A 15,192-nucleotide genomic window follows, 5' to 3' on the forward strand; every position below is an offset into this window, starting at 1 on the left:
CGCATTCGTTGCCTGGACACGCCCTTCGACGCCTACGTGTTGGTGAGGGGTGGGGAAGAATATGCGACTAAGGGGAATCAGCCTTTCTATTGGTCAACACCAGGAAACCCCGCCTTCGAGGCATTTTTAACCAATGGAAGTGCAGCACCCTTAATTTAAACTGTCTATAAAATTCGGCTTGGTCAACGCTTATAGTGGCGCCAGAGATTTGAACGGCGCTGCTGAGGTTGGAGTGTCGATCGTCTGCGTGGTCGCCTGGATTACAGATCGCGATGACCGTCCCTTCCCTGGAGGAGCTGGACTCCTTCAAGTACAGTGACCTGCAGAACTTGGCCAAGAGTCTGGGCCTCCGGGCTAACCTGAGGGTACGGGGTCGATGGCGTGGGCCGGTTGCGGGAGGGGTAGGATGAGCGGCTTTAGGGAGACGCGGTGGGAAGGGACCGAGCCCGCCCTGGGCCGGTAGATTTGGTTAACGAGGAAGGGGAGCCGTAGTTTTCACTTTATTTTGAGGCTGACTTTTCTGAGGGCTCACATAGGCCTCGGCTCCGAAAGGGTGTGTTTGGTTCGGTTTTATTGAAGTACTCTGTGATACTTCCAGGGCGTCGGTTAGGAAATGCAGGCAGAAAGCTCAAGGAATGCTGTGTCTAATGCCGATTAATTATTAGGCAGTCGCGGAAATAATTGCCTTGGCTTCTGGAAAATTCCAAACAATAACACTTCTGTAAATTGTAATAGTGCCCAAAATCTCTTGCTACTTTATTGGGGGACCCAGAAGAAAGGAACACTTTTAGGGGACCACCCCTGTGGATAAATTTTTATATCTCAGCCCTGATGTACTATGAGCGTTCATTTATTGACCACTATTGTAGTAGTGTTCTGTTTCAAAACCGGTAAGTTCTTTGAGGCTGCAAAACGCTGGGGGAGAATGTGGGGATTCAATTTGGGATTGGGGTTCTATACTAGATTCTAGTGGAGTTTTCCCACATAATACTAATAGCAGAACAAATACTCGAGATTTACACTGAGCAAATGCCTAAATCAGCCATCTTAAATGTTTTTAAATGGTTTAAACAAAATAATAGTGCCCAGGTACCTCTTGGGGCTGAATGGTAAAGGAGTGTCTTTGGAGATATTTCTGAGCTATAATGTTTAATGGCTCCCCAATTTCATAAACAAAGCCTAATTCCTTTTTTTTTTAAATTATTTATTTATTTATTTGTGTGAGGAAGATCAGCCCTGAGCTAACATCCATGCTAATCCTCCTCTTTTTGCTGAGGAAGACGGGCACTGATCTAACATCTATTACCAATCCTCCTCCTTTTTTTTTTTCCCCAAAGCCCCAGTAAGGTGGTTGTATGTCATAGCTGCACATCCTTCTAGTTGCTGTATGTGGGACGCGACCTCAGCATGGCCGGAGAAGCGGTGCGTCGGTGCGCGCCCGGGATCCGAACCCCAGGCCGCCAGTAGCGGAGCGCGCGCACTTAACCGCTAAGCCACGGCCCGGCCCGCAAAACCTAATTCCTTAGCTTAAATCCCTTAGGCTTTTTGCAGGCTGGCTGGAATCTTTTTGTCCAAGGCTGCATCCAAATTGGACTGGTCCCTGAACACTTGGTACCTTTGTCCATCTTTGTGCCTTTGCTAACTTTGGCCCTTTGGCCTCAGATCCCTTTCTCTCTCCCTCTTCTTTATCTGCATGAATAATTTCCAATTACTCTTCACAGTCCATCTGAAATGTCATCATTGTCTTGGGGCCTCGTCCCCTCCTCTTCATTCCTTTAACCACAGGTCCAACATCCCAGTAATCCCAGGAACCCTCTGTGCTTTTAAAGCAGTTTAATTTCAAGTACTCTCTTTGAGCACTTGCAGGCTTCCACCTTGTACTCTGGTTATTTGTGTCTGTATGTTATCTTCTCCACTAAAAATTAAGTTCCTTGAACAGGGATCTCATCCATCCACCTTGGAAGTCTTTACAGCACTAAGTGCAGTATGTTTTATATAGAAGATGCTGAATAATTACTATTTATTATTTACAACCACTTCTTGACAGTGCTGGAATAATGCACCAGATGGTGGCAAGAAAGTTACAGTGGAGACACATACCTGAGTTCAGAGGTCTGGCTAACACTGAGGCCTACAACCATTTGGGTCTCTGAAGAGCTATTGCAAGTTAGATCTTTTTCTGAAAGTCCCACCCATCATTGTCTCTTGAGGTGGCTGATCCGGCGTAGCCAATTAATCACCTTGTCACAGAGGTGGAGTAGTACACTGTTTGTCACTACAGACCCCACCGCCTGCCTAGCACACAATATCTAGCACATCCTTGGTGCTGATACATATTTGTTGAGAGGTACTATTTCCCAGACAAATTTGACCATACAAGGCTTTATTATAACCAAAATAAAAAGACACTTTTGAGATGGAGAAAATTAAACTTCGACAATGTATTGTATTAAGCTACTGTTAATTTTGTTGGGTATGATAATAGTATTGTGATTATGTTTCTCTCTCTGTTTTTTAGTAACACATACCAAGTACTTACGGGTGAAATGTTATGATGCCTAGGATTTGCTATAAAATGCTGCAGGAAAAAGATGGGGGTCTAGATGAAGTAGGAACAGCAGAATGTTGATAATTGTTGAAACTGGGTGATAGATACATGGGGGTACATTACACTATTCTCTCTACTTTTGTATGTGTTCGAAGTTTTCCCTAAGTAAAATGTTTTAAATTATTTATAGCTGGTACAGCCCAGAGGCTCATTAAATCAATTGCCTTTTTAAATTCCAAGTACATAGCAAAAAATGAATAAAGTGCTCCAAGAAATTATCAAGATTTGATTATTTTTAAAATTTTCAATAAAATTTAAATAAATTTCACCAGTATGATAACATTCTAGATACATTTCAAAGAGAAAATATTAGCTCTTCCAGTTGAGATACTACTCTTGACGGTAAAGCAAGACAAAGGAGGCAGTTACTCATAGTTATTGTATGGCCACTGGTCCTTTTCTCTTCTCACTGCTGCCCTTGCTTTCCTTCTTACAAGCTTAGATTACAAAGACTGGCACTATTTCCACTTTCTTGCAGCTCCCCTCCCTCACCTGGCAAAACTCCAAGCCTGATTAAACCCAGCTCTGTGCTTAATCCTTGCCTATACCTAACCTGTGTAACCCTGGCTGGAGAAAATCAGCTAACTCTGTTGACTGAACTGAATTTAAATTTACGACCATAAATCATAAAATGAGCATTTGATTCTACTACACTTCCTTAGTAGTCATTAACTTTCCCATTTTTGAGGACAGTTAGTTTGTATCTTCTCACCTCAAATTGGCTCCCTTCTCTCACTTGATGACTTTTCCTCATGGGTCATGGAAAAATAGATGCAATCAGCTGAGAATTACTTCATCTTTCCACACCAACCCTCCAGCCAGCCTGCACCTGTCCTGCCTACTCTGCCTTCCGCCTGTTATAGCAAAAGGCTGCGCCTAAGGGCAGCCTTGCCATCTGTGCTGGGAACCCGTTCCCTCTTCCCGGGCTACACTCCTGCAATGAGCTCCCCTCTCCTACACCAGTTTCTCCCACTCCGCTGGCTCATTTCCATAAGGCATGCAGTCAAGTCTTACTATCACCCATCTTTTTTTTTTTTTTTTTTTTTAATTTTTATTTATTTATTTTTCCCTCAAAGCCCCAGGAGATAGTTGTATGTCATAGTTGCACATTCTTCTAGTTGCTGTATGTGGGACGCTGCCTCAGCATGGCCGGAGAAGTGGTGCGTTGGTGTGCGCCTGGGATCCGAACCCGGGCCGCCTGCATCGGAGCACACGCACTTAACCGCTAAGCCACGGGGCCGGCCCTGCTATCACCCATCTTAAAAAAAGAAACAAAAACCCTCTCCTAACCCTATGTCCTTCACCTACTGCCCAATTTCTCTGTTCTTTTCCACTGAAAGTACTCTTATTGAGGCCACCATGCCCTGCATCTTACAAAGCTTGTGGTCTATCTCTATCCTCACCTGCCAATCAGCAGCATTTGGCATGACTGAACACTCCTTTCTGCTCAAACCACTTTCTTTTCTAGACTTCTTTGATACTGAGTTTTCTCCTGCCTGACTAGCACTTCTTTCTCGTCTCCTTTGCTGGTTCTTCTCTGCCAAATCTCTAAATGAGGAGTGCCCCAGAGTTCTTTCCTTGGCCTTCTTTTCTCTAACTGCTTTCTCCCCTGGTGATCTTATCCATTCTCATAACTCTAAATTCATCTAGAACTGATGACTCCCAAGTCCACATCTCCAGTGGGACCTCTCCCCTGAGCTGCTGACTCATGTATTTAAGTGCATCTTAAAGGGTGTGGTCGGTTAAGGACAATTAAGATCTCTTCCCAGTCTCAGTAACTGGTTCAGACCCACTTTCGATCAGCCTCAATTCCTCCCTTCATCACTCACACCCATCCATCCTTGTCAGCCCTTCCTCCCAAGTACACTTGAAGTCTGACCTCTAGGCACCATCTCCAGTGCTGCAAACCTGGGCCACAGCACTCTTGTCTCTTGACCACTGCTCAGTCTGTCTGCTGGTCTCCCTGCCTCAACTCTGGCCTCACAGAAGTATTCTCTTGGTAGTCAGGTGATATTTGAAACTTAGAATGTGTCATTTTTCTGCTTAGTGCCCTCCAGTGACTTTCCTCACATAAATAAAATCCAAACTCCTCCAAATGTAATATGAGAAATTTGGTTTGATTCTGATTTGGAGGGAAATTTTTTTTTTAATTTTATTTATTTATTTTTTTCCCCCAAAGCCCCAGTAGATAGTTGTATGTCATAGATGCACATCCTTCTAGTTGCTGTACATGGGACGCGGCCTCAGCATGGTCGGAGAAGCAGTGCATCGGTGCGCGCCCGGGATCCAAACCCGGGCTGCCAGTAGCGGAGCACACGCACTCAACCGCTAAGCCACGGGGCTGGCCCATGGAGGGAAATTTTAAATAAAGAAAAGAAAACCACTAAAATTGGAGATAATCGAGGAAATTTGAATATGGGCTGTGTATCAGAGGATGTTAAGAAATTATTACATTTCCTAGGTATGATAATGCATTAGAGGTTATATATAGGAAAATATCCCCTTATTGTTAGAACATGTGGTTGGTGTATTTGTTGGCAAAGTATCATGTCTGGAACTTATTTTCCAATAGCATGGCAAGAAATATATATTAATATAAAGAGAAAGCAAATATGAGACAATATTAATGATTGTTGAATTTAGGTAGGGAGTATAAGAGTATTTACTAAATTATTTCAACTTTTCTATAGACTTGACATTTTTTATAATAAAAAGTTAGGAGGGAGAAATCCACGCCGCTCGCCGTGGCCTGTAACCCTCTACTTGACCCAGGCTCTGGTCACCTCTCTGATCTCTCTGCCCTCCACTCGCCCCAGTGTTCGCCATGCTCCTCCACACTGGCTTCTTTCTGTCCTTTAAATTCATCGGCCTGTCTCAGGGCCTCTAAGCTTTGTGTTCCCTCTGCTTGGAATGCTCTTCCCCCACATCTTCACCTGCTGCCTCTTCCTTTCCTTCACATCTCAGCTTAAAAGTTACCACCTCTGAGAGGCCTTTCCTGTCTACCCTAACTCGGGTAGCACCCCCACACATATCCCAGTCACCAGTTTTGCTTTTGTTTCATAGCCCGTGATATCATATCATTTATGTTAGCTTACTCGGTTAATAGGCTCTTTCCCCATAGTCCACCGCTAGAGGCTCCTAGAGGGCAGAAACCTTGGCTCTCTTGTCTGTCCAGTGCCTGGAACAGTGCCCAGCACGGTAAATGCTTGTGGAAGGAGTGCATGAATATGTGCTGATACTAACATCTGTACCCCTAGCTCAACTCTCTTGAGCATCACCCTGTATCATTTGACCTGCTAGATGCCCTCACTCAGCTCTGCCACATGCACCTCGTTTCATCATCGTCGTGTGTTTGGTGAGGTTTTCACAGTATTTCAAGAAGGTGTTCTGGAAATCTACCCTACAACATGGAGCCTATGATTAACAATGCTGTGTTGTATACTTAGAATTTTGCTAAGAGGATAGATCTTATGCTAAGTGCTCTTACCACCAGAAAACCCCCAGAGGGGCAGTAGGAAACTGTTGGAGGTGATGGATAAGTTTAGGGTAGTGATGATGGTTTCACAGGTGTATACTTATCTCCAAACGCATCAGGTTGTGTACATTAAAAATCTACAGCTTTTTGAATATCAATCATACCTTAAAGTGGTTGGGGGAAAAAAGATGTTGGAGTCAGAAGAACTAAGAATGCCTGAATTCTGCCCTGCCAATCACCCCCTTCACAGAGAAGACCCCAAGAGAGGTTCAAGGAGCAAAAGCAAGTAGAAAATAAGGTACCACTTTACTACTAGCTGGTCTGGTGCCTCATATCTTGATGCAGAGCATTCTGGTAGACTGGGCTGGAGCATGTGCTTCACACCCTGAGCACAGCCTCTCCTGTCCCCTGAAGCCCAAACCAAATCAGGATATCTGCCATTCTCTCCCGGACACAGGGCTGATGATAAATGGTGTGAGAAGAGCCGAGCCTGGTGGCTGGCCCTCCTTGGGAAGGGACTCTCTGGCTCTGAACTGCATGCCTGAGTGGAAGAGGAAGAGGAGGAAAAGAGAACCCAACCAGTATGCTTGACCTTTTTTTTTTTTTGCTGAGGAAGATTTTTTTTTCCCCCAAAGCCCCAGTAGATAGTTGTACATCATAGCTGCACATCCTTCTAGTTGCTGTATGTGGGATGTGGCCTCAGCATGGCCGGAGAAGCGGTGCATCGGTGCACGCCCGGGATCCAAACTCGGACCGCCAGTAGTGGAGCGCACGCTCTTAACCGCTAAGCCACGGGGCTGGCCCTTGCTGAGGAAGATTCACCCTGAGCTACCATCTGTGCCAATCTTCCTCTACTTTGTATGTGCGTCAACGCCACAACATGGCTAATGAGTGGTGTAGGTCCACGCCTGGATCTGAACCTGTGAACCCAGGCTGCTGAAGTGGAGCGCACAAACTTAACCACTATACCATGGGGTTGGCCCTTACTTGACCCTTTAAAGCACAGGAAAACATAACCAATCGGATGAGTATTCCCTTTTCAGGAAAGAACAAGAAGGGAAGGTTTCCTGGGGTGGGAAGAGAAACTAGGAGTTTTCTTTCCCCAGGGAGCTGTAACCATCCTTCTCTCTAAGACTGCCCCAACTTTGGCATTTCCCATCCTAGGGATGCCCACCATGCTCCACCAGCTGCCCAAGCCAGAAACCTGGGTTTCCCTATTCCTCCACCCCCACATTCATCTGATTTTACCTCCTAGGAAGGCTTCGAATCCATCCATACTGCCTCAGCCCTGTTCTAGCTCAGGCCACAGTCATCTCTGGTTTCCTACAACAGCCTCCTAGCTGTTTCCCTGTCTTCCATCTTATCCTCATCAATTGCTTCCTGCACATTGTTCAGCCAGCTGATCATTCTGAGTAATGCAAAATTGGTCACCCCTCCCATGCTGCAGACTCTTCAGAGAATGCCCCTTACCCTGAGGCCTGGCAGGATCAGACCCTTGCCCACTTTCCCACCATTCTCTCACCACCCCCTCAACAGCTCCATGCTCCAGCTGCACTGAACTTTAGTTCTTCAAGTTCCACTCATTCCTGCCTTCCCATGCTATTTCTGTACCCTTTTCCCTATGTCCCACTCTCTCCTATTCGTCCTTCAGATCTCAGCAGCTAGAGACATCCCGTCTTTGTCTTAGAACTGGCATGTCCAGTTACCTATTGGAATCTACTTTCCTGGGCCAGACTGGAGGCCCAGCCCACCAGTGTTCCCTCACAACAGCCTGAGCTTCCTCGTGTTGGCACTTACCCCTCTGCACTGTAATTGCCTCTGCTGTGAAATCTCTGAGGGCAGGAACCAGTTCTATTTTGATCGTCATCCTCTGGTCATCCCAGAGCCTACCCAAAGGACATTTGATGAATACAAGAACAGGGGCAAATGTTCAACGTATCTTTCTTGCTTATTTGATTTTTTGGCTCTACTGCTAAGGTCTTTAACTTTTCTGCAGGCAAGCAAGTTGTTAAAAGCCTTGAAAGCCTACCTTATACATGAAGCAAGAAAAGAAAATGAGAATCAAGTAAGTAACGCTTTTCATTACCTATTAAATAGCAAAACAATCATATTTAGTTAATGAGTGATAAACTATGATTAGTGATGACTTAAGGCAAGCTGTTTATAACCAAAGAGATCATTATTGATAATAGTAAATCCTTTCATCATAACTATTTGTTATAAATGGCGAAACTGCTTTGTGGCAAGTAACTTATTGAATAAGATGTTTGTTTTTTTTTTATAATTTTATTTATTTATTTATTTATTTATTTTCCCCCAAAGCCCCAGTAGATAGTTGTATGTCATAGCTGCACATCTTTCTAGTTGCTGTATGTGGGACGCGGCCTCAGCACGGCCGGAGAAGCGGTGCGTCGGTGCGCGCCCGGGATCCAAACCTGGGCCGCCAGCAGCGGAGCACACGCACTTAACCTCTAAGCCACGGGGCCGGCCCTGAATAAGATGTTCTTATACAAATGCAAAGGTTAATTACTAGTTGCCAAATGCTACAAGAGAGAGCGTGGTGTGGGTAGGGTGGGAACTGGACTCAAAGTCAGAAAAACCCAAGTGAAGTAGCAGCTCTGTCATTTCTTTTTGTGGACCTTGGGAAACTCAAACTCCTTAATTCTTAGTTTCCTGTTCTGTCAAATGGACATAACATCTCCTCTGCAGAATTGAGTGTTGTGAGAATTCAATGAAGCAGGGACTGTGGAAGTGACTTGCAGTAAACTCTAAACCACTGCTGATGGGAGGGGTCGTCGTGGCTGCTGTAAACCCAAACCAAAGGTTTTTGACAAGGCGTGACACCTAAGTGGATCAGTGAATCCTCCATTAGGGCCAGGGTTCTCAACTGAAAACGCAGAAAGGCCTTAGGAACTGGGCCTTGGAGAACATTGGTTACATGTCTGAAATGAAGGTAAATATACACGTGAGCTGAAAATCTAGCCTCCTCCCCTCTGTCTTCTCTAACTCTCTAAATTCCAGGGTATAAACATTTAGAAACTTTCAATATTCAAAATTCTTTTTGATTCCTAGTTTTAATTAACTTAAAATAGACAGCAAAAAATAATTAATTGTGAATTCTAGCTTTAAAAGTTTCTACATTAACTAAATCACTTATATATTTTATTTTATTTTATTATTTTTTTAATGGGTAAGGCTACATGATTGTAGTGCTATCTGAAATCAAGATTTTTACTTTGGGTAGTAATTAATAGACTAAGTTAAAAATGATCTATCATATTTCAAATGAAACATCTCAGGGGCCATTCCATTTTCAAAAACCTTCCCAAGAGTAGGATGACCATCAAAATTCAGTCAGAGAGAGAATTCCTAAGTGGTGAATCTGTCAATAGTGAGCTTAGATGGATGGAACCTGATGTAGACAGAGTTTATCTAAGGCTACAGAAGGAGTCAGCACAGTCCAAATACACGGCACAGAGATCATTAATGTGACCAAGGTCAGACAGACGGGTAAGCTTCCAGACCCCCCAGTCATCACCTGGGGAGTGCACAGGTGTGGACTACGTCGGTCCTTCTGGAAGCCTTTTTCTCTGACTGTAGGTCAGCCTTAACTACATGAGTTGGAGCAGCTCTGGCTGTAGGTTAGTCTAGCTGTGTGCGGGGAACTCCCTTGTCTGAACCAGGTGTGCCTCTTCAGTCTTGGACTTACACAGGTCTGTTACAGGTATATCATGGTACATTCAGGAAGGAGCACATCCTCCCCGATTACTGTCGGCCTCCCAGGCTAACATACCATGGTTAAGGTGTATGGGGTTAAAACAAGACATTGCTGGGAGTAGTGCTAACAGGATTTTAAACCAGTTATAGGTCCTGTTCTGCACTGTGTTAATATGGGGTTGGGTGGGGGAAGGGATAAATAAATACTTTAAAAGTGTCCCTTTATATTCCAGCAATATGTGGTGTGACCCAAAGGTACCACTTCTATAGTGGAAACAGTTTCTTCTTTTTTTTTTTTTTTTTTGGTGAAGGAGATTGGCCCTGAGCTAACATCTATGCCAGTCTTTCCTCAATTTTGTATGTGGGACACCTCCACAGCATGGCTTGATGAGCGGTGCGTAGGTCCATGCCCAGGATCTGAACCTGTGAACCCTTGGCCGCCAAAGCAGAGGGCGCGAACTTAACCACTATGCTACTGGGCAGGCCCCTCTTTTTCTTTTTCCTTTCTTCCCCGTGACTATCCAGGGAGTTGTGAAGTGGGATCCAGAAAGCATCTTTCCATTCTCATGTAAATGTTCCTGTTCCTTCGATTTTATTCTCATCTATTCCCATCTCTCACCTGTTGACCTCCTGGTTGCTTTCCAGTGTTCACTGTCTCGTTGTCTTCCTCATCACCTCATGTCCTGACCTTATTTTGGGTGAATTCCAGGTCCATCTGGATGTCCCTTACTGCCCTTGCCTCCTTGTTCCTAACTCCTGTGACTTTCATTTCCACTCTTCATCAGCCATCCACTTCTCTGGGCATATTCTGGACCTTATATCACTTGGGACTATAATATTTCACCTCTGTCTAAAACCTTCCATTCTCTAAGCCCCCTTATTCTTTTTTTTTTTTTTTATAATTTTATTTCTTTATTTTTTTCCCCCAAAGCCCCAGTAGATAGTTGTATGTCATAGCTGCACATCCTTCTAGTTGCTGTATGTGGGACACGGCCTCAGCATGGCCGCAGAAGCGGTGCCTCGGTGCGCGCCCGGGATCTGAACCCGGGCCGCCAGCAGCGGAGCGCACGCACTTAACCGCTAAGCCACGGGGCCGTCCCTAAGCCCCCTTGTTCTTTTACTCCCAATGCATTTACTTTATATTGCAGTGCTTAACTCAAGTTGTATGGGAGAATCATTTGGGAAGCTTTTTAAAAATACTGATATATAGGGCCGGCCCCGTGGTGTAGCAGTTAAGTGCGCACACTTCACTGCTGGCAGCCTGGGTTTGGATCCCGGGCACGCACCAACGCACCACTTGTCAGGCCATGCTGTGGCAGTGTGCCACATAAAGTGGAGGAAGATGGGCACGGATGTTAGCCCAGGGCCAATCTTCCTCAGCAAAAAGAGGAGGATTGGCATGGATGTTAGCTCAGGGCTGATCTTCCTCACAAAAAAAAAAAAAAAAAAAAGTACTGATATATAGGCCTCACCAAAACCCAGGCTGACTAAATTGACTCTCAGTTGGTGCAGTCCAGGCACCAGAGTAAAATGGATTGAAAAGTCAAGATACAAAGCAGTCTACCCTCTACTTCCATGTGCAGAGTGTCAGGTGTCTGCTACCTTCTAAAATATTAGAAGGTTTCTCTGTAAGGAAATCAAATGGTTATCAAGCAGAGGCGTCTGCCTTCTGGCATTCAGGGATCCCCCAGCACAATAGCCTCCCCCGCACCTAAGGAACCTGGTAGGTCAGATCTCACCAGGTAACAAGCATCCCACACACTCAAGCTCCTAATGAGGTTTTTGCTCTGAGTATGAATAGACGACCAGCAGTCAGTAGACGTTTGAGGAAAGCCTGCAGTCTGAGAGAGCTTCAGATAAACAAAAAGAAAAAGATGACCCTAAAGGAAACATGATACAGAAAACAAACAAAAGCTTAAAAAAAAAGCCTTACAGGGGCCGGCCCCATGGCGTAGCGGTTAAGTGCACGTGCTCCGCTACTGGCGGCCCAGGGTTCAGATCCTGGGCATGCAACTGTGCACCGATGCACCGCTTGTCAGGCCATGCTGTGGCGGTGTCCCATATAAAGCAGAGGAAGATGGGCACGGATGTTAGCCCAGGGCCAGTCTTTCTCAGCAAAAAAAGATCTCAGCAAAAAAAGAGGAAGATTGACGTGGATATTAGCTCAGGGCTGATCTTCCTCACAAAAAAAAGAAAAAAAAAAAACGCCTTAAAATAACTTATTGATTTATCAGCTCTTAGAATCAAGCTACACAGACAAGGCACAGAAGATTTAATTAAGGTTATGTAACAGGCTATAAATGTTGTCAACTCTGATGCTTAGAGAGAATAGATGACAGAAGTTGAGACATAAAAGGGAGGACAAGAGGTGAAGGGAGGTATAAGGATGCTAATGTCTGCAGTTTACAGGCTACATGTCTGTGGTTGTGGAAGAAGATTTACTTTCTCTCTCTCTCTTTTTTTTTTTTTTTGAGGAAGATTGGCCCAGAGCTAACATCTGTTGTCAATCTTCCTCCTTTTGCTGAGGAAGATCAGCCCTGAGCTAACGTGTACCCATCTTCCTCTATTTTATGTATGGGATGCCGCCACAGCATGGCTTGATGAGTGGTGTGTAGGTCCGCACCCAGGATCCAAACCCCAGGCCGCCGAAGTGGAGCATGTGAACTTAAACACTACGCCACCGGGCCGGCCCTGCAATAATTTCTTTTTTTTTAAATTTTTTTATTTATTATTATTTTTTTTGTGAGGAAGATCAGCCCTGAGCTAACATCCATGCTAATCCTCCTCTTTTTGCTGAGGAAGACCGGCTCTGAGCCAACGTCTATTGCCAATCCTCCTCCTTTTTTTTCTCCCCAAAGCCCCAGTAGATAGTTGTATGTCATAGTTGCATATCCTTCTATTTGCTGTATGTGGGATGTGGCCTCAGCATAGCTGGAGAAGTGGTGCATCGGTGCATGCCCGGGATCCGAACCAGGCCAGTAGCGGGTGCGCGCACTTAACCGCTAAGCCAGGGGGCCGGCCCCCGCAATGATTTCTTATATAAGCAGGACTATTTGGGATATTCTGGTACCTGTACCACACTGTTTGGATAACATAACTCTTTACTTTTACTTTATGATATTGCAAGTCCCATTCTTACTTTAATCCCTTATTTTGGCCTTTGACAAGTTACTTTGGACTCTCTAAGCCCCAGTTTCCCCATCTGTGAACTGGGGATAATATTAGTACCTGTCTCTTAGGCTTTGAGGAATAAAGGAGATAATATATGTAAATACTTAGCCCAGTGAAGTTGTGATATTAGCTACAATTATTGTTGGTTAGCATCTGCCTAACACATAATGTATATTCAATAAATTAATGCACTTTTAATAATTTGCTTATTTACTCACACTAAGATAACTTTGAATGCTTTCCTAGCTTCGTTTTTTAGCTTGGGTTGTTCAGTGTGATTGTTTCTTTTTGAAACTCTGTAATTTTTGTCCTTGCTTGTAATTTAGTGCTAGAGTTTTAAAATTATCTTTTGCATATGTAATATATGTTTTTTGTTCAGTTTAAAATCTGATTCTTCCTAAGCATTAAAACTGTATTCCTAGGACATGGCAGATTAATGTCTTCTTTTTCAGGTTAAAAGTCAAACTTCTGCATCCTCTTGTGATGACCCCAAGGTACAGATTAGCTGCCAGGAACAAGCTCAGAGGGAGCCAGTGGACCGTGTCACCAAAACAAGGAGAAGGCGTGGGGCAGTCCATAGGAAGCCTGACTCGCAGGTGAATGGAAGTGTGCAAACCGAAAAGAAGCCACCCGCTGTGCTGGAACTGGTATGTCCTTAAGGAGCCTTCTCTTTGAATTCCCGTGTGGTATCAGGTGGTTGTCAACACTGTGCCATAAGCTCCACGGAAGCACAGACCCGAGTCCAGGCTGCTCATCATCACCCCCAGGCGCTGGCGCTCGGGAAGCACTTATTAAGTATTAAGCACAAATTAAATATTTGTTGAATAATTATGAATGTTCATTAAGAAGAAAATAGAAACCAGCATCACATATGATTTTCTCTCTCTCTCTTTCCAGTCTTGTCCCAGGCCTGGTAATCATACTGTACTTGGAAGACACAGTTCTGATTTTTATTTTCGAGCTTTGCATAGTCCCATAGTCATTAGCCTATTTAGGTCTCATCCTTAAGTGAGCTGATGTTGCCATTTCTGCCTTCCAGTGGTTCCTGGGGTCTCCTGTTCCCAAATTCACATTCTCATGACACTTAGTGAGCCAGAGAACTCAAACTGCCACTCAAAAAGTTTATCCTCCTACTTTTCTTGCTTTAACTCCTTTCCCCCCTCAGTTTGGTACCTATCTTTGGAAGGCAGTGATTATTTCTTTTTTTTTTTTTTTATGTCTGACTATAAGCAATTAAAAACATTTTTTTAATGATATATTTTTTAATTGAGGTATAATTGACATTACAACATTGTATTAGTTTCGGGTGTACAACGTAATGGTTCAATATTTGTATCTATTGTGAAATGGTAACCACAGTAAGTCTAGTTCACATCCAATACCACATATAGTTACAAAATTTTTTTTTCTTGTGATGAGAACTTTTAAGATCTACTCTCTTAGCAAATTTCAAATGTGATTACTTCTTATTTATCATCTAAATATTTTATTTCCTTTTAAAATTTGTAGCAGGATCATTCAGAGTTAAGTGATCCCACTGAATTCCGGAATCAAGAAAAGCAGGAAAACCAGGCTCCTAGAACTGCTGCAGAAGTTCTTTGTCCACCAGACAAGAGCCAAGGAGATAAGAATGCAGTGTCCTCAGGAAAAAGTGGAATAAATGGTATGCCAAGTAACTAAAAAAAATCCAAAATTGCTAGGCTAGCCATGTGCATTCATTTCCTAGGACTGCCATAACAAAGGGCCACAAACTTGGCAGCTTAAAACCACAGAAATATATTCTCTCACACTTCTGGAGGCTGGAAGTCCCAAATCAGGGTGTCAGTATTGCCATTCCCCTCTGAGACTCTGGGTAGAACCCTTCCTGGCCCCTTTCTATCTTGTGATAGACCCTTGGCAATCCTTGGCTGGCAGCTGTATCACTGTAAATCTCTGCCTCTGTTGTCACATGGCACTTGTACTGTGTGTCTCTTGTCTTTACATCTTAAAAGAACACCAGTCATATTGGATTACGATCTACCCTAATGACCTGATCTTAACTTGATTACATCTACAAAGACCCTATTTCCAAATAAGGTCATATCACAGTTCCTAGAGGTTAAGACTTCATCATATCTTTTTGGGGGGACACATTTAAACTCATAACATTATTATATAGAACTTCTAAGGGTTATGCAATTAAAGCAAAAGAATCAAATACAATAGGCCATCAGGTCATCTT

General features: G+C 43.9%; 1 protein-coding gene across 3 annotated transcripts in view; it reads left to right on the forward strand.

Moving 5' to 3' along the window:
• The first annotated feature begins 219 nt into the window (after window positions 1-219).
• Window positions 220-15,192, forward strand: part of NUSAP1 (nucleolar and spindle associated protein 1) — a 32,185-nt gene continuing 17,212 nt past the window's right edge. For 2 of the 3 annotated variants that reach the window (XM_058541275.1, XM_058541277.1), the window contains exons 1-4: window positions 220-365; window positions 8,080-8,148; window positions 13,424-13,618; window positions 14,481-14,634. In XM_058541275.1, coding sequence (XP_058397258.1) covers window positions 273-365; window positions 8,080-8,148; window positions 13,424-13,618; window positions 14,481-14,634 — 511 coding nt within the window. In that variant the 5' untranslated portion in view covers window positions 220-272. The remainder of the gene's footprint in view (window positions 366-8,079; window positions 8,149-13,423; window positions 13,619-14,480; window positions 14,635-15,192) is intronic. The other variant, XM_058541276.1, reaches the window with a different exon arrangement.

The sequence above is a fragment of the Diceros bicornis genome, chromosome 5, assembly GCF_020826845.1.
Source record: "Diceros bicornis minor isolate mBicDic1 chromosome 5, mDicBic1.mat.cur, whole genome shotgun sequence".
NCBI lineage: Eukaryota > Metazoa > Chordata > Mammalia > Perissodactyla > Rhinocerotidae > Diceros > Diceros bicornis.